The sequence below is a fragment of the Elephas maximus genome, chromosome 24, assembly GCF_024166365.1.
Source record: "Elephas maximus indicus isolate mEleMax1 chromosome 24, mEleMax1 primary haplotype, whole genome shotgun sequence".
Taxonomy (NCBI): domain Eukaryota; kingdom Metazoa; phylum Chordata; class Mammalia; order Proboscidea; family Elephantidae; genus Elephas; species Elephas maximus.
Genome location: NC_064842.1, coordinates 36452365 through 36477614, shown reverse-complemented (window position 1 = coordinate 36477614; position 25250 = coordinate 36452365). Strand labels below are relative to the sequence as shown.

Below are 25250 nucleotides of genomic sequence, written 5' to 3'. Positions count from 1 at the left end.
TAGATGAACTGGCCTCCCTTGTGGTAGCCACTTTGAGATATGAACCCTTAAGCTTGTTCCTGTTTAAAGTTAGAAGTAACCTATGCCCAAGCAGCATCTGTTGGTTTTCAGCATGGGCCCACAGGCCCCATTTTGGAAGGGCCTCAAACCAACCACGAGTCCTGATGGGAATAAACACAGCCAGGCTACGTTCATGCCTAGGCCCTAATTCCAGTTCACTCCTCAGATGCACTTGGTCAAGTTCTGCCAGAGCAGCCCTTGGCAGAGGTGGGTAAAAGGTACCAACCACATGATTGACCTGTGTTTGTCAAAACACACACCTTTGGCCCTTGCTTTACCATGAGTTTCTTGCTCTTCTAAATCTGTCCAGCCCATCCCCTATCTCTCCAGGGAAATTTCTCCCAAGATCTCTGAGTTCTGATGCACTGCCTCTCCACCACCACCCCCATCTCTTTCATCACCTACAACTTCCTGAACTAATGTAGAAGCAATGAACTTTGGCACCATGCAACAAGCTGTTTCTCAACCTCCCAAGAATACTTTGCTGGAGTTTCTGTTCATACAAGGAAGGTGTCAATTTCTCTGGATAAGTAAGCATTTTACCTTAGTTGATAATCTTAACTTTCCATTTGTGAAGAATTTGAAGTATTTTCCTGTTAATAAGTCAGCAAAACTACTCTGAACCAGGGTTTCTTCAAACACAAATATTTATTGAGTGCCTGGTACATTCAAGGCCCAGTGCTGTGTGCACTTGATATGTTCAATAAATATTTGCTGTTTTGATTTGGTTTCCCTGAAACCCAACTGAACTTTCACTGATGTGAAGATTTTGACAAACTCTAGTGAGATGATCTGAGAGTCTCAGCTGAAAGCTGCCAAGGGATAACGCAGGATTTATTTTGATAAACTTTATTTCACCTTAATTAAAATGTCATGACCACCTAGAAATCTGGAAACCGAGGTGAGTTGGAGACCACTGTTTGTTTTTTTGTGCTGGGTGTTTTGCCAAGTTTCTAGGGAAGAGTTAAGCTTTGAGTTACTCAGTAACCACAGCAGAAACTTGGCCCTACTGTTTGTTCTCTGCCAAGGTCTGAATCTTGGGTCCAAAGAAGAGAACAGACTACCCCAGGATGGGAGGCGATGGGCAAGAGCCAGCCAAATTACCTGCCCAAAGTTGTTCCCACTGAAACCAGGGGTCATTGCCAGGGAAAGAGGAATTTTACTACTGATCTTGAAGGAAGTACTAAAAAACAGAGGGTGGCTGAATGCTACATTCTTTCCTCCGTATGGTTCCTTGAACCTACCCCTAATGCAGCAAAGCACAGGGAAGCTCCTTCCAACAGTTTCCGCAAGAACAGAGAAAAATAGTGCTACACAGAAGTGGAGAATCCTCTTCAAAAAACTAATTTACAGCTGATAAAAGTTAAGAAGTCTGCCTCTAGTTCCAGAAATGGTGAGAAGTTTCCATAAAGAACTTTAAGTGTTCTTTTATTATACTTAAACATACGTACATTCTTTTATTATACTTAAACACCAATGACCAAAAAAAAAAAAAAAAAGCCAAAAAACCACAAGTTAGTTTGCCTGGCATACAGTCTCTTTTTCCCTTTCATCATCAAACCAGTCTAAGATGAACCAAGAGGAAAGGGATTTGGGGCCATCTAAATCTGGACAGGAAACCCTGGTGGCATAGTAGTTAAGTGCTACGGCTGCTAACCAAAGAGTCAGCAGTTCACATCTGCCAGGCGCTCCTTGGAAGCTCTATGGGGCAGTTCTACTCTGTGCTATAGGGTCGCTATGAGTCAGAATCGACTCGATGGCGCTGGGTTTGGTTTTGGTTTAAACCTAGACAGAGAAAAGCCAAGGGAAGATGTGTGGTACAGTACCAGAGGCTAGGCTGGTGTTAAAGACTCCCGAAGACCAGTTGGAAATCTCAGAAGACCTGCTGGAACACGGTAGTTATGGACGTGAAGCCTGGTGGTGATGCAGTTAGACACAGCAGCGATAGCTGCTCCCACTCCTCCTGGGCTACTTCCTGAGTATCTCTTACTTCAAACCACTGAAAGCAATGCTGGATAGGACAGAGTCAGACACATTGCTCCTTGGTCAGGAAACATGGCTGGGGCCTTTTTTCTCTTTCCAGGACATAGGATCAGTTTCCCGGATATGCTGGGACCAAGAAGTGACTGGCAGGGAATGCCTGGGCTGATACCTTCCAGCTCTTAGGGCAAGGTTAGTTTTCACCATATGGCTTGGAGACCGAGCAACCTAAATAGAAAGAGCTAGTACGCTGGAAAGGAGCCCTGGTGGTGCAGTGGTTAAGTGCTTGGCTGCTAACCGAAAGGTGGGCTGTTCAAATCCACCAGCCACTCCACGGAAGAAAGATGTGGTAGTCTGCTTCTGTAAAGATTACAGCCTTGGAAACCCTATCGGGCAGCTCTACTCTGACCTACAGTTTCACTGAGTTGGAATCGGTTCAACGGCAATGGGCTTAGTTTGGCTTTTAGTACTCTGGAATACCCAGGCTATGCTGTGGCTATGCTCACCAGTAATGTTCATCAGAGACAAAGGCCTTTTAATAAAATATGGATAACCAAAGAAAACGATGGCAGCCCTTGAGTTCATTTCTGGGTCCTGGATTTGGAGAGAATCGTGGACAAACTTGATAAAGACCATCCAGAGGAGAAGAACCAGATGGTGACAAGTCATAAACCTGCCTCAAAAAAAAAACAGTTGGACATTGTGAGTCTTAACCTGGGAAGACATGAACGTTTTCTTCACAATTATCATATAAGGGCAGAAGACCTTGGAGAAAGGCAGAAAGGAGTTCAAATCTCAGCTCTGCTAACTTTACAATTTGGGGGCAAGCACTTAACTTTTGTGAACAGCAGTTTTCGTATGTGTAAACAGGGAATAATAACAGCTATTTGGTAGAACTGATGAAAGAAATATATATGCTAATAACTATAAAGCACTTAGAATAAATTCTGGTGTACAGTGTTTAAACATGGCAGCTATTATTATTATCACATTCAAATATTTAAAAAGTTTGACCTAAGCTAATATCTAACAGTAAAGTAATGGTTAAATTATAGACCACTGAATATTATGCAGCCATTTGAAATTATTTTGCTAGGCAAGGCAGACATCTGTTCTACTGGTAGACCCTGAAGTGGGGACTTCCCACTCTCCTTTTCCCCCTTGTCACCAGCCAGGGACTTAGCCTGCTTCTATTTCCTCTTTGGAGCTGCCACCACCTTCATCACGCCCTGGTGCTCTTCTCCCTCCGAGCCTCTGTGGAATACAGCACTGACATCCTTATTGCTCACAAAGTCAAGACCTTTTTGAATAGGTAACACATTGGCATATTCAAAAAAAAAAAAAAAAACTAAATACGAAGGTACATATTGAGAAGTCTTACTCCTACCCCTGTCACCCCTACCGTGCCCATTTTGTCATACAAAAGGTAGCATACTATAAACTGTGCTCAAAGCTTGCTTTTGTTCACTTACTATTATCCTGGAGATCCTTCCCCATCAGCATATAGAGGCCGTCCTCATTCTTCCTGACAACACCATCGTCTTCCATTATGTGGATGTGCCTTGGTTTATTTAAACTAGTCCCCTACAAATGGAAGTTGTTTCCAGTCTTTTGCTATTACAAATCAGGTTGCAACTGATAACCTCATTTATACCCATTTAGGTATATCCGTAGGATAAAGTTCCCAAAGTGGAATTGTCGGCTCAAAAGGTAAATGCATTTGTAACTTTGGCGAGCATCACCAAATTCTCCTTCAAAGCATTATAGCATTTTGCACTCCCACCAGCAATCAATGAAAGAGCCTATTTTCTCACAGCCAAACCAAAGAATGTGTTGTCTAACTTAATCTCTTTTAATTTTAATGGTTTTAGTAATAATCCTTTTTAGAGAAACAGATGGAAAATAAGAGGGAAGCTACAACACTTAAAATGTGTTGCAAAAGAATCATCAAGAGATGCTAAAATTTGCAAGTGAAAGTTTGATGAGAAACAGCACATTCGCATGCTCTCAAAATATCTCCCCATGAAACACTTATTAATTAAAAAGGGAAAAAATATAATTTTACTGTGAAGAAACTTGGCAGATACCACCTTAACCAAGTGATCAAAATATCACCAGTAATAGGACAAACCAACATCATGAGCACTGAGAAGGACACAATATTACTTCTGTAGTATTCCTACCAAAAATGTAAAATTTGACTCTAATTATGAGGAAACTTTAGATAAATGAAAGACATTCTTCAAAATAACTGGCCTGAATTTTTTTCCACTCTTTGAAAATGCCAAGGTCATGAAAGACCAAGAGAAATGAACTGCTCCAAACTGGAGGAAACTAAAGAAGCATGACAACTAAACACAAAGTGTGATCCTGGATCAGATCCTGTACCAGAAAAAAAATGTTTTGTTGTTGTTATAAATCAGTGGTTCCAGGCCGGGGCGGGTTGCGGCGGGGGGTGGGGGGTGGTGACAAAAACCCTTTCAGCAGGCTCATGAAATCAAAACTATTTTAGTAACAATATCTAGACATTATTTGGCTTTACAGTCTCATTTTCTCACAAGTGTACAATAGCTTTCCAGAAGCTACAAGACATATGATGATGTCATTCTCACGGCTAGTGGAATATTTGTATATTCTCCTGTTTTAAAAAATTCTCAGATTTAATTTCTAATATAGTAAAGATTGATAGATAAAAGTTCTTTGGGTTCATCAATAATTTTTAAGACTCTAAAGAGGTCCTGAGACCAAAAAGTTTGGGAACTGCTGCTATAAAGAACATCAGTAGGACAACTGGCAAAATTAGATAAGGTATATAGATGAGACAATAGTACTATATCAATGTTAACTTTCTGGTTTTGATCACTGTACTGTAGCCATATAAAGGAATCTCTTTGTTTTTAGGAACTTCACCGTATTTAGGGGTAAAGGAGCATTATATCTATAACTAACTTTCAAACATTGTAGAAATAAGAATAATAACTATATATGCACATACATATATATATGTAGATGGACAGAGTAAGAGCGAGAGAGGAAAGCAAGTGGTAAAATGTTAACATTTGAGAAACCTGGGTAAAGGGTGTAAAAAAACAGAATATTTCCTACTAGTTGTGCAACTTTTCTCTAAGTCTGACATTATTTCAAAATAAAAACTTTTTAAAAATCTTTGCATTGCAAAGTTCTTACAACACTGTCGCCTCCTGATCATCCTCACTCCCTTGTGCCCCCCAGCTCTTTGACCAGACTTTCTATAAGCCCTTCCTTTTCTCCTCAGTCGCATGACCAGTGGCAAAGATTAGGACGTTTAACTTCATGTCTGGGTTCTCCTATGAAGCACAGAACTCCTTGAGAGCAGAGTGCATACTTTATTCATCTTTATATTTCCAGGCCCAGTATCATGCCTGGCACACACAGGCATTTATTAGATGTCTGTTAATAAAATGACCATATGGCTCAGTGAATGAATGAACAAATTAAATCTAATCCCTGATGTATAGTTCTCAACTCCCTGGCCAGGCGGTATCTTCACCCTAATCTTTTTTCCTGTCGGTGTTTACCAGATCACCTCCATCCCTTGTGCAGCACCCCCTCACCTACCCTCCTACAAGAACTTTCTTTGCAAGGCACAAGCCTCATGACTCCTACATTAGGTCTGAACAGCACACTCCCTGCTCAGGACCTTTGGACTTCCTGTTTCTTCTGTAGGGACAGCTCTTCTCAAAGATACTTGTGTGGCTCCCTCCCTCCTTTCATTCTGGTCTCTTTTAATGTCGATTTATATCACCGTCTCAAAAATGGCCCCTTCCCCATGCCCCATCACTTGTCCTGCTTTATTTTTCCCTGTAGCCCTTATTCACACCTGCCTGACATGTTACATATTTTTTATATATAATTTCATTATATGACTGCAGCACATCTCCCCTAACCAGAATCCCCAGCCCCTAGGACAGTGCCTGCTGGCACAGGGTGATGCTCTTGTGTTTGTGGAGAACAAGTGGTTGAACAGAAGACTTTTCAATTAATCTAGGGTGACAGTAAGTCTCTGAGCATCTGAGGACCTTTCGAGACAGTTTCTTGCAACCATCACACTGCATACAGGAAGCCTTGGGGTGTCCCAAGTCTGAATCAGCCAACAACCTCGACACAGCTTCAGTCGAGATGGAGATTACCTGTCTAATGAATAAAGAACTCTCTAAAATTCCAACAACAGCAACATCTTCAAAATGTCTTCGACCACAGATGGTGGCATACTTATCCTGTGAACACTACTGCAGCAATCCATGTAATACTGTTCTTGACTCTTTAGGAAAAGGGAAATATAAATAAACCTGCCCTTTATCCCCATTCATTTTACTTCACTTAATCTCCTTGATAACAAGTAAAAGTAATGATATTCACGGTGAAATATAATTTGGTTTGTTTGCTTTTTGAGAAGTATTTCAGCAGTTGCTTGTGTGTTTTTTAGCCACCTTACACCCTATCTTGGAAGAAGGGCAACCAGAATGCTCCTTAGAAGTGAGGATGGCAAGACTTTGTCTCACATACTTTGGACACGTTATCTGGTGGGACCAGTCCCTGGAGCAGGACATCATGCTTGGTAAAGCAGAGGTTCAGCGAAAAAGAGAAATACCCTCAACAAGATGGACTGACACAGTGGCTGCAACAATGGGCTCAAACATAGCAACAACTGTGAGGATGGTGCAGGACTGGGCAGTGTTTCGTTCTGTTGTATATAAGGTGGCTATGAGTCAGAGCCGACTCGACAGCACACAACCACCTCTGTCTCCTGATCCCCAATAGAATTTTGCTAAGTATCTCCCAATCAGTTCATTCCCCTTAGAAATACCCATGGCATATACCCTGAGGCCCCTGCTCTTGTGCCCCCAACCTATCACTTCAGGGCTGAGTAGGGAATGGTTATGACTGTGGACCATAGCTATAACCATTTTATGTCCTGGCCTGGATCAGAGTCACCTCAGCTCTCAGGAACCTGAAAGTAGCAACACCTTCTCTCAGAAAGTATCTTTTTTTAATCCCTCTGATTAGACATTATTATGGATTCTCTATCCCTAAAGAAAGCTGTGAGACAAAAGGTATTGTAATGAGCAGCACATAGAGGGCTAGAAGTTTCTGGACATTAAACTTGGTCAATTTTATTCACCACTTTCTATTTCCTGGTTTAGTTAACTAACCCACCCAGGGAAAATAAATACCCTGCACACAAAGTTCTCCTCAGTCAGGTATTTTCTGACCAAGTGTGAATTTGTGAACATGGTTTCCTTTTCCACGTCTATAAAGAAGAATAGGAGAGTGGGAGAGTGTGGGCAAGAGGGGTGGGTCATACTTTCCCTGGGCCTGACTGGACTTTAAAACTTTTCTACTACTTAAACACTGGGCTCTACACTTTGCTTAACCCTGGGAGCTGGTCATCAGCCTTTGGCCTTAGTCCTCCCCTCCTGACCAGCTCCCTCCCCCACCCCAGCCTCCAGAACCTCAGTCAGATTTGGAGGAAAGAACCAGTTTCAGACAGATTGCTTCAGACCACACTATCTCCACTCGCCCAGCCCGGTGGAAGACTAGTGACCATGTTTTCCAATGCGGCAGGAACCGTAGCTGCTGGAAAAAGGTAAGAGGGGTGAGCTTTCCCTTTGCATGTCCTCACTGGGTTTTCTGACCCTGAAGGACTCACGAGGATGACCTCAGACACCTTCAAGAAGACCAGTCCCTCTCCGTGGTGGTTACAAAGACCTATTTGGAAGACGTCATTTCAAGCTCCCTCTTTTTTTCCCTCTCATGCCCTTCTTGGGGTAAGGCCCTTTTGAAGCCACACCTTAGGTTCTTAGCCCAAGAAACAGTGGGACATGTCTTCCCTTGTGTAAAGATACCGTGTCAAGTGCCAGCACTCACAGCAGTCCAGGGGAAGCTCCAAGGAGAATTCCCCAGGGCCTGCCATACATCTGAAAAGGGGGCAAATTTAATCTATAGGGACCTCCTAAAAACCTCTTTTCTCTGTCTTCCACTCTGTTCACCCTTCACCTCCAAGATCTCAGTGACCCATGACTAAAGGCCACAGCCCTGTTCCCCTTCCTCCTCCACGTGAGACTCCTCCTCCCATCGACAACACATGCAGTCCCCCCTTGATAGGGGTTGTCATGGGAGGCTAGAAGTGAGGCTGTAGCTTGCCCATTTTGGGTTTTCTTTGTGCTTAGCATAGCTCCCAGATTCCCCCTCAGCCTTCGCTTGTGCCTTAGTTATCTAGTGTTGCTATAACAGAAATACCACAAGTGGGTGGCTTTAACAAATGAATTTATTTTCTCACAGTTTAAGAGTCTAGAAGTCTGAATTCAGGGTGCAGGCTCTAGGGGAAGGCTTTCTGTCTCTGTCAGCTCTGGAGGCATGTCCTTGTCTCTTCTGAGCTTCTGCTCACAGACACTCTTCATATGGCTTGGTATGTCTCTTCCTCATCTTTGCTTTCTAGCTTACTTTTAATCTCTTTTGTATCTCAAAAGACATTTACACAAGATACACCCTACACTAACCCTGACTCATTAACATAACAAAGACAATCCATTCCCAAATAAGATTATAACCACAGGCATAGAGGTTAGGATTTACAACGCATATTTTTTGGGGACATAGTTCAATCCATAACAACTTTTATTTCCAAATGTGGCTGAGGAACAAAATGGGAAAGATAAGGCAAGCAAGACAGGCAAGAGATAAGCAAAATAATAGGATTCTTCCTCTCTGCTTCTTCCTATTTCCTTACATATTTCCCGTGTGCCTCCACTTCTCTCTCACTCTGTCCATCTATTACTGTAAAGGCTGCAGAGTTGGTCTCAGACCACGCAAGAGGACAAATACCCCTTGGGTGCCTTCAGGTCCTAGCCAGCCCCACGCCTGCCCAGCAGACCACCTCAGCACAACCTCCCCTTTTCGCAACCTCCCCTTTCTGCCAGGGGAGGACTGAGAAGACTCAGTACCTGTACAGACTTCTTACTCTAGACTCAGGGACCCAAGCCAGCTAGAGAAAGCCCTTGGCTCACCCTGCACCATGGCTGAGGGCTCAAATGATATGCGGTCCAGGAAAATCCAGCTGCTTGGAAGGTTAGGTCCAGGGCTTGGTGTACCCCAGTTCAGATAGGCCCTGACTGTGGTAGATGGTCTAGATCCCTCCCACTCACCAAGGCCTCAATCTATCCCTCTGTGGATCAGTCTTACCTATGATCCCATAGCACATTGCTCTGTGTTCTTTTGAACACACAGTTCCTCTTTTGGAATGTTCTTTCTCTGATTAACCTACCTCAAGAACTACTATTGATCTGTAATGGATTGAATTGTGTCCCCAAAAAATGTGTGTCAACTTGGCTAGGCCGTGATTCCCAGTATTGTGTAGTTGTCCACCATTTTGTGGTCTGATGTGATTATCCTGTGTTATAAACCCTAACCTCTATGATGTTAATGAAGCAGGATTAAAGGCAGTTATGCTAACAAGATGGGACTCAATCTGCTGGATTAGGTTGTATCTTGAGTCAGTCTCTTTTGAGATATAAAAGAGAGACTCTGACAGAGAGGAGAGGGACCTTATACCACCAAGAAAGAAGATCCAGGAGTGGAGTGCATCCGTTAGACGCTGGGGTCGCTGCACCGAGAAGCTCCTAAACCAGGGGAAGATTGATAACAAGGTCCTTCCCCCAGAGCCAACGGAGAGATAAAGCCTCCCCCTGGAGCTGGCGCCCTGAATTTTGACCTCCAGCCTCCTCAACTCTGAGAAAGTAAATTTCTGTTTGTTAAAGCCATCCACTTGTGGTATTTCTGTTATAGCAGCACTAGATAACTAAGACACCACCCTTCAAGGCTTGGCTTATGTCTCCCCTGCTCTGTGAAGTCTTCCCTGGCTATCCCATAGCCAGGTAATGTAACCTTGCCTACTCCCACAGACAAAGGAACACCTCGAGGCTGAATCCATTTCCTAATACCCCTTTGTTTCCCAACTTGGCTCTGTGAATGACCCCAGTCAGATTTAAGAGGATTTGCCTGCTTTCGGGCTCCAGGAACTTTCTAGACTGCAGCAGCCCTTTCTCCACCCCAAATTCAGTCCAGTCCTGGAGGCCCTGGGTGCCTTCGTGATGTGAAGCCATTTGCCCCAGATGGTGCTGAATGGTGCTGGATGTGGTATCCTCTGGAGACAGGACTGGGCAGGGCCCTGCCTGCTTGTCCTGCTTCCCTGTACATGGCAGTTAGAGCAGGTTTATAAAATGGGCTTTTTGTGTTCTTAGAGTTTGATTCCCACCCAGCTTAGGAAAACCTCTTGACAACATCACTAATGAGTATTTGACTGTCTCTACTAATGCACTTCAGGACAGGGGATTCACTACCTCATAAGAGGCCTATTTCATTTTCTCTTATTTATACTTGCCAGAAAAGTCTTCCAGATATTGAATTAGGGTTTGCCTTTCTACAACTGGCACCATTGCTCTTGCATAACATAGAAGGTACCTCCTCTTCCTTCTCACTGAGTTTCCTGACTGCTCAGACCTGTTCCACATTGCCATTTCCCTTCCTAAAATTCATTGTCTAGACCTGGGCCCAATACTCCAGATATGTGTGGCCTGAGCAGAGTTCAGTGAGAGAATTGCTCTTTTTGGTCTGGACACTGAACACCTCTCAGGGAAAAGTAGAATCTCTCTGGTGTTTCTAGAAACCACAACACACCATTGTTTCATATTGAACTGGTGATAGATCCAAGTGCTTTTCCACATACTGAGCCAAATATCTCTTGCTGTTTACTAGTACGATCGACTTATCTCTGTTACATTTTTGTCTTGGACATTGGTTTTTAGTTCCTTCTTCAGAATTCTGCAATTATTTTGAATTTCAGCATTGTCATTAGCCTTATTAACCCATCCTCCCAGCTTTGTGTCACTAAGGATTTGATAGGCATGTCTTCCATGTTTTCAACCAAAATGTTGATTTAAAAAAATAATAATGCAGACAAGGACAAGAATAGAACCCACTGGCATATTACTAGAGACTTTCCCTCAAGTTGAAGTTAATTAATACTTGGGGAGATATGTATCTACCTAATTGTATTATCATCCAGCTCACATTTCTCTGTCTTATCTACATAGACAACACAAAAGCCTTTATTTCTTGGTTTGCTTCACTGAGTGTCCCAATTCTCCTAGTTTGCCCATCTAGTTATCTCATTAAAAAAAAAAAAAAAAAAGAGATTAGCTTGTTTTACCTTCAGTGAACCCATGCTGATGGCTCCTAATCATTATATTCTTTTTAAAAGGCTCACGAACCATGTTTTAAATAATATTTTTTTATTTTCTTGGGTCCTCAGTAGTTTACTGGCATCAATACTTGATTACATACTATAATACCTCCACAAATGCCAGATTTATTTGGTTACCATCAGGAATAAGTACATAGGCTAGGTCACTATTGCAGGGAATAGGAATATCTTAGTCTGCATCCTGATAGTATTAGGCATAATAAAACTTATCTTCTGTTGTCTTACACACTTAAAAGACAAAAGAAAGGCTCGGGCTAAAATGTTGATGCACATCAGTTCTGTTCATTTTTGCAACATGGCTGATGAGAAGATCACTCTTACTTAAGATCCTGGTGAAGAACCAGATGGTATCCAGTGGAAAAGCAGCACCGACAGTTTAAAGAGCCTGCCATGGCTGCCATCTAGGAGCCTGACTAAGTCTGGGTTTTAATCATCCATGTGTTACCTCCAATATCTAATCAAAAGGAGGGAGTGACTTAGGGGTTAAAATTGGAGCCATTATTCCCTGTCCTTGAGTATAAAGAATTTGACCCAGCTGGAGCTGGACTCAAAAGGGCACACAATAGCTAGAACAATCTTGGAAAACATTTTTTAGGGAAACGTTCAAATAAACTAATCTTATATAGAGCACAAAAGACTCATATGTTTTTCATTCTTATCTTCTTCTATTAGCATTCAGTAAATAGTAAGATTTTTTGGACCAATGAAGACCCTCCAGACTATTATTACTGAAATTTGTACCGATGGTTACTAAGAAAGACAATTCAAAATGTAGAATCACGATTTAGCAGCTTTTAGCCAATCTGTGAAAAGGTGAAGCTTTCAATGGTTTTATCCATTTGTGATGTTAATATATATAGATACTGACAATTCTGTAACATTCCTCAGACATAGCTCTGGCAGCATGCTTGTCTGCTTCCCACTTTTGCCTACTGTGTAATGTTCCTTGGACTTGGGCAGACATGGCTCTGGCAGCATGCTTGTCCGTTTCCTGCTTTCGCCTCCTGGAATAAAATCTTTCTTTTTGCTTAAAAAAAAAAAAAAAACTTATAGAGGCCTTAAAACTTCCATCCCTCTAAGAAGGCAGATGCTTGTTCCTCAGATCCTCTCATGCTGTCCTGTAGTGGGATTTCCTTCATGCATTATTCATTTAACCCAGCTGAGAACTGAAGGGTGCAGAGGTGTGAGCCAGGGGAAGGCAGTCCAAAGATGTGGGGTTTGGCCAGGCAGAAGTGAGGAATGGAAGGAAGTTTGATGTGGGTGAAGTTGAGTTTGGGAAGTAGGGCAAGCTGAGACAAGAGGGTGGGGGGCAAAGTCATCAAGTGTCTAGAGCAGCACCTCTTTGGTCTTTCCCTTAGGCTCCAATTTCAGTGTACCACCCCAGTTTTGAAGACAGAGTAGTTAAGTGGAAAGTCTGCTAGACCTGGGTTTTAGAGCTGATTCGGCCCCTAAATAGCCAGTTTCTCACTTGCAAAAATGAGGGAGTTGGACCAGAACTACTTTTTTCTGACTCTAAAATTTCATCTCTTTTGGCTCATCTACTCAGCCTCAGAACGTGAACCCTGGTCTGCCCTCTGTTTTACATACAACCTGGATTTGTCCACCTCAGGGCTTTTCCTAATTCAGTCATTCAACAAGCATTTGTTAAGTACCTGCGATGTACCCTGAGGCACTAAGGCTCCAAAGATAACACTGCTCTTCCTTGGGGCCCGGTCTAGTAAGGAAGACAGGCTTTTAAGCAATGACTGCAAAGTAGTAGCTGCCCTACCAAAATACAGAACAAGTCTAGGGAGGTCAGATTAGGAAGGCTTCCTGAGGAGGTAATAACTGAGTCTTAAAGAGCAAAAGGCAAGTTCATTAGACACACTAGTGGAAGGAGGGTATTCCAGCCTGAGGCACATGTGCAAAGGTAGGGAAGTAAGAAGCAATATCCAATTAGGAGAAGAACTTCAAGATCTTTGTGGCTAGAATGCAGGATGAATGTAAGGAGTTGAGGTTGAAAAGTGAGGACCTGTTGTGAAGGGTCTTGTATGTCATTCTAAAACTTTGGGCTATATTTTGTAGACCCTGGGGGACTACTGAAGAACTTTAGGCAGAGGAGTAATGTGATTGGACTTGCCTCTTAGATAGATCACTCTCAATGGCAAGAAGAATGGATTGGAATGGGGTAAGACTGAAGGCAGAGAAATCAGTCTGGAAGGTGTTATAATTGCCAGGCAACAAACAAAAATGATAAGGGCTCAAACTAAGGCAGTGGCAATAACTGGGGAGAGAGTAATGTCACAGAATTAACCTGGGGTCTGACTGGATGAGGAAGGAATCCAGGGTGACTCCTAGAATGAGGATTCCATTTACTGAGTTGGAGGGCACAGAAGAAAAAGCAGGCATATGAGTGATAGTTACAAGTTTGGCCATGTTTCAGTAAGGAACCTGAAGGACAACCAGGTGAAACTGTCCAGCAAAGAACTGGTCTGGAGCTCAGCAGAAGGGTAGGGACTAGAACTAGAGATGTGGGTGTTTCCTATACTCAGGTGGTGCCTCTCCTCCATTTGCTCCTTCTTCTTGTTGTTAGGTGCCGTTGAGTCCATTTTCCACTCATAGCAACCCCAAGCGACAGAATAGAACTGTCCCAAAGGATTTTCCAGGCTAGGGGAGCAGATGGCCAGGTCTTTTTCCTATGGAACCACTGGGTGGGCTCGAAATGCCAACGTTTTGGTTAGCAGCTGAGTGCTTTAACCACTGTGCCACCAGGGCTCCTTGTTCCTTCTTACCCCTTTTATATTACTGAAATTCCTCTTCTCCAGCAGTGGAAATACTTCCCATGCTTTAAGACACAGGTTAAACTCTATTTATGAGGCCTTCCTTAAGCAGCCTCTGTACGTGGATCCCCCTACTGCCTTAACTCTTCCTTGAGCACTATGTTCCCTGCTAATTTTTTTTTATACATGCTGTCTCACCAAACTCTAGCTTTGTATTCTTTATTTCTCCATAGCTCCCAGCATGTGGCTGCAGGCACACAATACTTCTAGTAACTGTCAGTTGACTCAGTAGTTGATTCTAATCCCAACGTGACTACGTCCAAGCAAGTGGGAAGAGTCACATGCAAGGAATTCAGGGTTAGATTTATTCCAGGGCCCTTTAACTTTGTTCAAAGGCTTTGGCCCTCCCCTGACCTTACCAGTGGGCTGGAATCCTGTGCTATACTGTGGCAAGTCTATGGTGGAGAGTGGGGCCAGGGGACCTCCCAGCAGTTTAACTCCGCCTTCTGTCTCTCTGTAGGAAGGTACACCTTTTCTCCTTGCTGCTTGTTGGCCTCTGGGGCTGTGCAACCTGCCACTGGAACCCCGTGGAGGGCATCTGCACTGCCAAGCCCCGGGACATTCCTGTGAATCCCATGTGCATTTACCGCTCACCAGAGAAGAAGGCTGTTGAGGAGGAGGGCCCAGAGCAGAAGATCCCTGAGGCCACCAACCGGCGGGTCTGGGAATTGTCCAAGGCCAACACTCGCTTTGCCACCGCCTTCTATCAGCACCTGGCTGACTCCAAGAATGACAATGACAACATTTTCCTGTCGCCCCTGAGTATCTCCACAGCCTTTGCTATGACTAAGCTGGGTGCCTGTGACAATACCCTCAAGCAGCTGATGGAGGTACAATCCAAAGCCCTTCTGCCCAGCTTACTTGCTAGCACCACCTTTCAGGCTTCTATAGGTCCCAGGGCACCTAACCCAACACTAAAGCTCACTGGGGAGCTCATTATGGGTTGTGATTTCCTTTGAAAACTTTTTTTTTTTAATTAGGTAAGGAATTACCACCTGCGTGTCTCCTTTGTAAATCTGATTTTCTTCTTTTGGGCTACCTTAAAGTGAGGGAAGGCTTGTGTCTCTTCCTAATTCTCTTCTTACTCATTCTTTCATTTGGATGTTTATTCATTCATTTGGTCATTTATATGTTTATTCATTCAACACCTCTCCTGTGCCAGGCATTGTGCTGGGGTGTGGAGATTCCCAGTTCCTGCCCTGAGGGGGCTTACCATCTAGTGAGCTCAGGCATACTGCCTCTTGGGCGTGAGGATTCTAGGGCCATATATTGAGATCCATGGTTCTGGGAGGCCAAGAGAAGCCTCGAGGAAGTGAGAGCCTTTTCTGGCTCTGTGCAGTACTGATCATCTCAGGGCAGTGACTTAGTTTCTCCCTTCTTGCGAGGGGGAAGTAGAGGAAGATAAGAAGAAAAGTCATGGATTAAGCAGCCACTGATCCACTATGATAAGCCACAGAAATACTGGATCATTATCTGCCCTCGGCTTAGGTGCCTGGCTGAACTTCTTTAGGTTGGATCACACCTTGGAAGCAGAGATAATCAACAAAGAGGCACAATGACCTCCCTATACCTCAGGTTGGTACAGAGTGTTTACTTGAATCCCAGACACTAGGGTCTGTGGATCTTAGGAGGGCTTGCTTCTACTCTCTAGTGGCCAGATTTCCACTGAACCTCATCACCTCTTTTCAGGCCTCTGGGATGGGTTAACCCAAGCCTTTGTTCCACAAAAGAAACTGTAGCTTTAAAGACAACTCTTAAGAGAAATAATATTGCCTTCTTTGGACCTTTCAGTAAACTACAAATACATTGGTATTGATCTCAAAGCTCTTTCACATCTTCCATGTCTCTGACCCCCCAAAAAACAAAACAAAACAAAACAAAAACACCAAATCCATTGCCATCAAGTTGATTCTGACTCATAGGGTCTCCAAGAGAGATCTTAAATGTAACACTTTTTATAAGAAGAGCAGAAGCAGAACACTGTTTCCAAACCAAGCACATCCTGTAGGTGCTCCTCTCCTGTGAAAGAGATGAACAAGCTGCTATGTGTTAGAAAAGTATGGCAAGAGTGAGATGGAAAAGAGAAATTCAGCACCAAGCTTTTGGGAAATGACATCATCCCAAAGGAAGCACAAACTGGAGCAAAATTGGGAAAATCAAAAGCAGAGAATAGATAAGGCCAAAAGACCTTTTCTGCCTGAGGAGACAGTGTGGAAGGGAGGGGAAAGAGTGGTCTTACCCATTTTGCATTGGTGCTGGTGATGGCAGGGAGTTGGGGTATGACAGTTTCATGTGGCCTTGACTGGTATAGGTGACCTTTAAGTCTTTTTCAACTCTGAAACTCTTTGATTCCGGGCCTGTTTAATCCTTTACTGATGGAATAACTGTTTTTCTTTCTCATCTCTACCATCAGCATCCCAGAGCCCTCTAGAGCAGCTGGCTCCAGTAGATGGCCTGGAAGTGTTTTTTTTCTAGAAGGGACATTGTCCTTTCTTCCTCTCTGCCCAAACCACCAACAGCACTTTTCCCATTCTAGCAAGAAAACATCTGGGTGTTGGTCTAGAGCTCTTTAGGGACTTTAGGCTATATCCCAGTCTCTCTTTTTCCCTTTCTCCTTCCTTTTTTCAAATCCATTTATTCATCTAAGAAACATGAGATGAGCATTTATGCTGTGCCATGCACTGTGCTTAGAGGAGCTCACATCTAAGGTGGCTGCAAGTTAGGTAGTAACTGGTATTGTATTCGCCACTCATGTTAGCCATGGTGGCCCCCCCATACCCACCACCATTTTTGTTTGGCTTCTATAGGTGTTCAAGTTTGATACCATTTCCGAGAAAACATCCGATCAGATCCACTTCTTCTTTGCCAAATTGAACTGCCGGCTCTATCGAAAAGCCAATAAATCCTCTGAGTTGGTATCCGCCAACCGCCTTTTTGGAGACAAATCCCTCACCTTCAACGACACCTACCAGGACATCAGTGAAGTAGTATATGGAGCCAAGCTCCAGCCTCTGGACTTCAAGGTGAGTTGCAGATCTCATTCCTGATCTTAAAGCTCTTCCTCCCAGAGATTGAGGAAGTGGAGAAGCAGGGTCCAAATGGACACTGCTGTGCTATCTGAGGGCTGGTGGAGGGGGAAACTACAAATCAGAGCCCCTGAAATACTTATTCTTGTTTGAAACCTGAGAAATCAATAGAATCTATGGCTTGGTGAAAATGAGGAAAACCCTCAATTAGATGGATTGACACAATAGTCTCAACAGTAGGCTCAAACATATCAAAGATCATGGAGATGGAGCAAGAGTGGGCAACATTTCATACTATTATACATAAGGTTGCCATTAATCAGAACAAACTTGATGGCAACTAACAACATGGCTTAGATTGCAATACAAAAAGCAAACGTGTTGCTGTCGAGCCAATTCCAATTCATGGTGACCCTACAGAATAGAGTGGAACTGTTCCCATACGGTTTCCAAGGAGCAGCTGGTAGATTTGAACTGCCAACCTTTTGGTTAGCAGTCATAGCTCTTAACCACTACCCCACCACAGCTCCTAGATTGCAATGGTTGCTCTGAAAAAGTTAAGCAATTCTTCATTTCATCCACCAAATTCAAATACATACTAAAGGGCATTCTGGGAATGCCAGTCCTATAAAAACTTAATTTAAGCTACCATGGTTAAACAAAATTGTATTTTACATTCTCCCCTTGGAGATTCATAAAATACATGAGGCTAAAAAAAAAAAAAAAATTTTTTTTTTTTTTTTTTATTGTTCGGAGAAGTTCTGCAATAAAGAAACCTGTTGACTTTATTCAAACAGCATTTCCCAAGCTTATTTGACCATATGGGTCTCCCCCTGCCCCATCACTCATTAGCTTCCCATGCTACATGTTTTGGAATCTCTACTCCAGTGAGTTGAGGTTTTCCAAAGTCAGAGAAGATAATCTGTCTTTTCTCAGACTATTTTCTCCTATTCTGTTCCTTTATTCCTATTTCTCTTTCTTTCCCTTTCTCCTGTTAATACTTATTAACTACATGGAAAAAAAAATTTTTTTTTTTATATGGAAGATTCATGGTACTATATTAGTTATGTGAAGTTTTCTCAGTTTGGGTTAGAGTGATGGCTTCTTAACCCAGTGGTTGGAAAGGGTAGAGGGCTGACGAGCAAAATAAAATGCTGCATGGGTAAATGGAGATTGACTAGCACAGGTGGGTAGGTTTGTTTCTTGTTTTCCTCAGGAAAATGCAGAGCAGTCCAGAGTGACCATCAACAACTGGGTGGCGAACAAGACAGAAGGGCGTATCACTGATGTCATTCCCCCGGAAGCCATCAATGAGCTCACTGTCCTGGTGCTGGTTAACACCATTTACTTCAAGGTACTCAAAACAGCCTGGAGAGACCCTGGGTGTGTGTAGGTAGATTCCTTCTGAGAAATGGTTTACACATGATCTCAGCAGGCAATGCTAGTCTGCTTAGAGTCCAGAACCCTTAGGGCCATGGCTGCTAGGCTGGGCCCAAGGAACCTGGTAGTATACAGAGTATAAACACTCACAAACCCAGCACACCCTGCTGCAAGGTGTGCATGGTGATAAACTCTCATAAGCATGTAACAATTTTTCTGCTGTCCAGTTAACTCCACTTTGATATTTGGAACAAAATGACAGAGTCTATTGTCAATCCTGAGATTTTCTCCATCACCTGGAGCAGCTTCTACAACAACTCAAAGTCCCGTTGCCTGAAGCTTCTGAACCTCTAGGGACCAGGTTCACTTCCAACTTAGCAGAGACATGTTAGTGGACCATGCAGATGCCCTAGTCTTTTTCAGAGAGTTGAGTTCTAAAGGCTGTTTCAACTTGATACATCTGTGAAGGAGGATAAGGAGAGGGTAGTGGAAATAAATAAATCACTGACACTCAGTAGGGCTCCAATTTAAGGTAGATGGGAAATGTGGCCCATTTGCCCATCCTGGGACATGCTTCTTCTTCCCTCCTACAGGCCCCAAGGGTTTAGTCAGTCACTGCTGTCACCTACCACGCTGTCTCTTGGCAGGAATGGAGTAGGCTGCATTTCTGCAATTTGTGTTGCCCTGTACAGTTTACAGAACACTGTGGCGTTTATTAGTCTTGATCCTCACAACTTCACAAGTGAGATTGTGGGTCCTGTGACTACCTAGTTTAAATTCTGACTTCCATTTTTCACTCTGTGAACTAGGGATAAGTTATCTGAGCCTTTTCTATGCCCCATTTTCTGCCTCTATAGAATAGTGATAATGATAAAACTACCTTGTAGGGTTGCTGAGAGGACTGAATAAATTATTGCAAGTAAAATGCTTAGAGCAGTGCCTGGCACATAGTTAAAAAAAAAGCACTCTACAAATATTAGTTATCACTAGCTCCTAGTTTTACAGATGAAGAACCAACCCTCGGAAGAGTTAAATGACTTGTCCCAAAATCAAAGAGCTAGAAAGTAATAAGAAATAATAATTACAACTCAAAAATTTCAAAAGGGTGTCTTATAGCTCAGGGTCCCTCCCACTCTGAACAGGAAGTCAGCCAGGACTCACCCTCTGCCTGACAGGGCTTCCAGACCGCCCCCTGGAACTGTCATCTGTGTCTGGCCTTTATTCGTCTGGGGCACTCTGGAGGCTCGCCCTTGGGGAAGAGGCTGATAGGAGACAGAAAGCAAAAGGCAATTAATTAGGTTTAAACTTGAGAAAAGACTTGTGGGTTGTTCTTATTTTCAGTTTTTATTTTTCTCATTATAAAACAGTTACTACTGAAAATCTGGGAAATACATTAAGGTACACAGAAAAAAAAAACATAATTCCATCACTTGGACACAGTCATTATTAATCGTTTTGTGTATATCCTTTCAGTCTTTATTGATCTATGCATGTATGTGTATAGATATGTAATAATATAATGTGAATATTTCTGGGTCCATACATATTCTCCTGTGCATGTTTTTGTTCTTCTTGCTTTGTAATTCTCCCACCTGGCTTCTCCCAGGGTCTGTGGAAGTCAAAGTTCAGCTCTGAGAACACAAGGAATGAACCGTTTTACAAGGCTGATGGGGAGTCATGTTCAGTATCTATGATGTACCAGGAAGGCAAGTTCCGCTATCGGCGCGTGGCAGAAGGCACCCAGGTGCTTGAGTTGCCCTTCAAGGGTGATGACATCACCATGGTGCTCATCCTGCCCAAGCCTGAGAAGAGTCTGGCCAAGGTAGAGCGGGAACTCTCCCCGGAGGTGCTGCAGGAGTGGTTGGATGAACTGGAGGAGACACTGCTTGTGGTCCACATGCCCCGCTTCCGCATTGAGGACAGCTTCAGCGTGAAGGAACAGATGCAAGACATGGGCCTTGTGGACCTGTTTAGCCCTGAAAAGGCCAAGCTCCCAGGTTAGTGTATGAAGGACTTTCCTGCTCTCTCTGCCCCCAGGGTGGTCTGACCAAACGTGGAAGAGTTGGAGGAAAAAGAGCAGAAAAGAGCAATGAGTCAGGACACCTGAATTCTAACCTTAGTTCTACCACTGACTTGTGGGAATCCCTTCTCTCAAGGCCTCAGTGTCTGCCTCTGTCAAAGGGGGGGGTTGCTCTAGGATCTCCACAGGCCCAGCCAGCACTGATACCATGTAAGTCTATAACTGCTAGAGGAGATGGGACTAGGTGGAGAGGAATTTGAGAAGGCATCAGGATGGAGAGTAGAGATAGATATGATTCAGAGCTGGGGACGTCTGGGTCCCTTAAAACAGCCAGAACTCACATTTAATGAGGCCTTTGCCTGACATTTCAAAAGGCCCATATGTGCCTTTAAGGCCACTTAGACAAAAACAGCTAACCTCTTCCAAGTTGTGATACTTTAGTAATGGTATTTAGTTGGTTTGGTTCCTCCAACTCACGATCCCTTAAAAATATGGATTCAAATAGGTTTTTAAAAATTTTACAATGTTAGGTAATTGAATTTACATTTATTGCACTGCTTTAGGAGCCCTGGTGGCACAGTGGTTAAGAGCTAAGCTGCTAAACAAAAGGTGAGCAGTTCAAATCCGCCAGCTACTACTTGGAAGCCCTATGGGGCAGTTCTACACTATAGGGTCACTATGAGTCGGAATCGACTTAACAGCAACAGGCTTGGGCACCGCTTCAAACTAGGTCTGAAAACCAATCCCTCTACTTGAAATGTTACCAAATTTTAAGAGTAGAAAAATAATCCTATTATATGGAGTTTTTCTTTAGGTATTGGATCCCCCCCAGAAAAGCTGAAGCATGAGAGTAAATTCACATCAGCCCAAAGTACTTTATTATTTTTAGCATGCATTCATATTTTGAGAATGTCATTAGGTGAGGGTCCAGGATTTCTTCCTACTTCTCACAAAAGCTCAAAAGGACCTCTCAATTCAAACTGAATTCCTTTCTGTGGGTTGAAGCCAACTTTCTCCCATTTCACTGAGCCTTCTCTGGTCTTCCCTCCAGGTATTGTTGCTGAAGGCCGGGAAGACCTCTATGTCTCAGATGCATTCCATAAGGCATTTCTTGAGGTACGTACACCTTCCTTTGCTCTCTCTTCCTATGCTGCATTTCTGCCACTTTATTATCCGCTACATAACATCTTGAGTAGTTTGTAACTGGAGTTCTTGTTCTACTGACTTTTATGGTATAAAGATAGCAGACACATGAACAGCGGATGCAACTGTGGTGAAAAGTATTATTTCCATGTCCTTTAATCCCCAAACCCGTAGCCCCCTCTTGCCTGCGACCTGATGTACTGCAGCCCTCTCCTGAAACTTCTGTACCCTAATTGTTCTACTGTCCCTTCTCCCACATCTCCTGCAGCAAGTCAAGCACATAGAATAGGAAGAGACCTGGTTGGGCCTGAATCCCTGGGGAACATCAGTATTTTGGAGAGGCTGACACAGAGAAGAAGGAAGTAGTAATGGCTACTGAGAAGGAATTCAGATGAGGAAGGAGGAGAACCAGAAGAGTATGGGGTCATGAAAACTCAGGAAGGAGTTTTAAAAAAATGGGAAGCATCTAGTAAGAAGACTGAAAAGGTTACCTTTTCTTGAGGAATTTGGACAGAATAGTGGGGACATGCCTAATTGCAATGGTTGAAGAGAGAATGGAAGGTAAGGAAGGAGAAGTGGTGAGTGGATCATTGCCCCAAAGTGTGTTCCAGAGACCTGGTGCACTACACTGCAGAAAACAAAAAGTTAGGCTGTCAAAGACATCTATATCCTCTTCTTGGAAGATTAACAATGGTAATGCACACTGGTGTGTTGAGGCCTGAAAAGTCCTACAGGGAAGAAAACTGTTGATTATTGCTAAACCTAGTGTTTCCCCAACGGATGCCCATGGGATCCTTCGTTGGACTAATAATTCTATACAGCCTGTGGAACTTCTGGTTCTCAAACAAATACGGAACTATGGACCAGCAGCATTAGTCATCTGGGAAGCTTGACCCTTAGAGATTCTGGGATGAGGCCCGAGATCTGTATATTTACAATTCTGATGCATAACTGGGTTTGGGAACTACTGGAATAGACTGTTCTTTGGGGGAGCCAGGCTATGAAGGAAAGAAGGTGGGCCAATGTTAGAGGAGGTCATAACTGGAAAGAAAGGTGGTCAAAGAGAAAGGTTTCAGAGCGTGGTGCTACTAAGTTCACTAGTTTCAGAGTCCAAGCTCAGTAGATGTGTAGTTAGGAGGAAAGTGGCAGTTGTAAGGAACGGGAGGAGATCAGATTAACTGTAATGGGAATGAGAAAATACATTATTTTGAAAACAGAAGGTTATAGTTTGAGAAAAGGATTCTGTAATTGTAATTTCAATGGTAGAGCAGTTCTAAGAGATAGCAAGTCCAAGCAGTAGCCATGGGACTGGTTTGCTTAAATGGAGTGAAAGTAACGCTCATATGGTTTGATGAAAGAAATGTGAGATTAGGGTGCTGAGTCTCCTACCAAGATGCTCTAATTGCCTAGGTCAAATAATGGCAGAAGTTGCAGTGGACAGGAAGGCTATGAGCTTGATGCCAAAATCCTTAATATGGGTATATAACCTGTAGGACAACAGATGTCAGTGACGTGTAGCACAATGATCTCTAAGGTATTGAGGTCAGAATAAGGGATTTTACATGAACACTGAATTAAAAGTTTTGGAAAAAAAAATGACACTGCTGACACTCCCATATGGAGATGAAAGAAAGTACATTCAAGAATACTGTAGGGAGGCTGAATCCTTAGGGTTTTAACTATCATTGAAAATGCTCTTTTAAGGACCCCAAATAGAAGCGGTCAACTCAGATCTCCTTGAGGGCTTTGCGTTACTATCAGGAAGCAGAGGTCTGGATTCATTTCAGCCAACCTAAGCCCACTAAACAATGACCCAAGGTTCCTACATGGACCCTGGAACAAAGTTGTTTTCCTTGAGAACCCAATACATGAGATCTCAACTGACTGTAGATCTCCTGGGAAGCCTTTACAAACCAGATCCTGGTTTGAATAAAAGGATCCTGGTCATATGAAAGTTCCAATCTGCTGATATATTTGGCCCTAAAATGATCATGAAATAGGTAGTATTGGTGTGGAGGTAAGAGGTAAGGAAGGGAGGAAAAGAGGGGTATGGGTAGATGGAAGGAGAAAGAGCCAGCATGATTAACCAGCTCCACAAAACTCAGACATCAGAAGTGCTTCCACTTAGAGACAAGGACAGAGTTTAGCGATATTCTAGGCCTACAAGCAAAATTGTCTTAAGGTCTCTCTCTCTCTAGACCTATGGAGATTCCGCTTATTAGTCAAATTCAAACATCACTGTTCCAGTGTGTTACGCCAAGAAATATTTATCTTACACAGCCAGAGGACCTGCCTCTTTTCATAGTTCCCAAATAGCTGTTTGGAGGTAGTTATATCTGGGATCCTGACGTTCAAAGAGTAAAACTATCTCAACTATGGAGCTCTGATTTTCAGTTCTCTTTTAGCAGCTGGTACAAAATAATCCTCTTGTTACACCATGTACAATGGTGCCAGCCAGAAATGTGGCAACCTTGTATACATCCAGATTTCCAGTTCAGGGGTTATCTGAATGGGACCCTTGTACTTATTATCTAGCACAAGGCTTTGACTAACACAAGTGCTTTCATCAATTCATTGGATGAAGAAAGGGGTAAAAGCAGGCTTCTGGCAGGAACCCAACCTGACCCAACTGTACTTTCTACTGGAAAACAAATAGCATTTTGAGGAATTGTTATGTCTGTGGATGATTTACCTGCCTATAATGAACTGCAGAGTAGCTAATGTAGCAATTTTGTTTCCTGTGTGACTGATAGGTAAACGAGGAAGGCAGTGAAGCAGCAGCGAGTACCGCCATCGGGATTGCTGGCCGTTCGCTGAACCCCAACAGGGTGACCTTCAAGGCCAATAGGCCGTTCCTGGTTCTTATAAGGGAAGTTCCTTTGAATGCTCTTATCTTCATGGGCAGAGTAGCCAATCCTTGTGTCAACTAATGTGTTGTTATTCTTTGCACTTCTTTCTGTATTGGTTTGCGAACAGAAGTAAAAATAAATACGACCCCATCTCACACTTATGAATGGACATTGCTGCTTGAAACAAAATAGCGATAAAAGAGAATGAAGACACTATTGGGGCAGCTGGTAAAATGGTGGTTTTGAGTACTGTCTACCCAGTGGACACATCTGGGTCAAGAAAGGAAGGTGGGAGGTATGTCACTGCTTCACCTTGAAAGAAAGCAGGCATCCTCAAAGGGCAGGGAAGCTGGAATTCTCATTATTTTCACCACACTAAGAGAGTCCAAAAGATTCAAACGAATTAATCCTTAGGTATAGAATAGAGATTCAAATCTGAGTATTAAACCATTTAATTCTCAAACCACTCACATGCATAATGTTGTTTTACACAGTGTTAAAATAAAGAGGAAAATGCATTTTTATACAAACAGAATTTCAAGTATACATTAATAGACTTTTCAGATTACTAACCAAGTTGCTAAGATTTCATTCACATTATTCTTAAAGCTGTTCAACGAGAAAGCTTTTGCTAAACTGCTTTAAATATGTTTATATAAATCCATATTTTCA

The 25250-nt window shown here is 43.0% G+C and overlaps 2 protein-coding genes across 2 annotated transcripts in view; one reads left to right on the top strand and one right to left on the bottom strand.

Moving 5' to 3' along the window:
- Nucleotides 1-811: 811 nt before the first annotated feature.
- SERPINC1 (serpin family C member 1) lies at nucleotides 812-24721 on the top strand. The gene is made up of 9 exons (XM_049868264.1): nucleotides 812-961; nucleotides 6506-6637; nucleotides 7523-7666; nucleotides 14621-14990; nucleotides 16968-17183; nucleotides 18403-18540; nucleotides 20173-20563; nucleotides 21638-21702; nucleotides 24483-24721. The coding sequence occupies exons 2-9, from the start codon at nucleotides 6543-6545 to the stop codon at nucleotides 24657-24659; spliced, it is 1596 nt and encodes a 531-aa protein (XP_049724221.1). The 5' UTR covers nucleotides 812-961; nucleotides 6506-6542; the 3' UTR covers nucleotides 24660-24721.
- Nucleotides 18927-25250, bottom strand: part of ZBTB37 (zinc finger and BTB domain containing 37) — a 33381-nt gene continuing 27057 nt past the window's right edge. Inside the window, exons 6-7 of the transcript XR_007515276.1 lie at nucleotides 19728-19828; nucleotides 18927-19026 (exon numbers count right to left, since the gene is read on the bottom strand). The gene's annotated coding sequence lies outside the window, so the exon portion shown is untranslated. The remainder of the gene's footprint in view (nucleotides 19027-19727; nucleotides 19829-25250) is intronic.

Excerpts from the sequence above, each read along its gene's own strand:
- SERPINC1 (XM_049868264.1), top strand. The coding sequence starts at position 6,543 with ATGCTCCTTAGAAGTGAGGATGGCAAGACTTTGTCTCACATACTTTGG. Across the intron at positions 17,184-18,402 it reads TCCAGCCTCTGGACTTCAAG|GAAAATGCAGAGCAGTCCAG; the intron begins GTGAGTTGCAGA and ends TGTTTTCCTCAG. Across the intron at positions 18,541-20,172 it reads TTAACACCATTTACTTCAAG|GGTCTGTGGAAGTCAAAGTT; the intron begins GTACTCAAAACA and ends GGCTTCTCCCAG.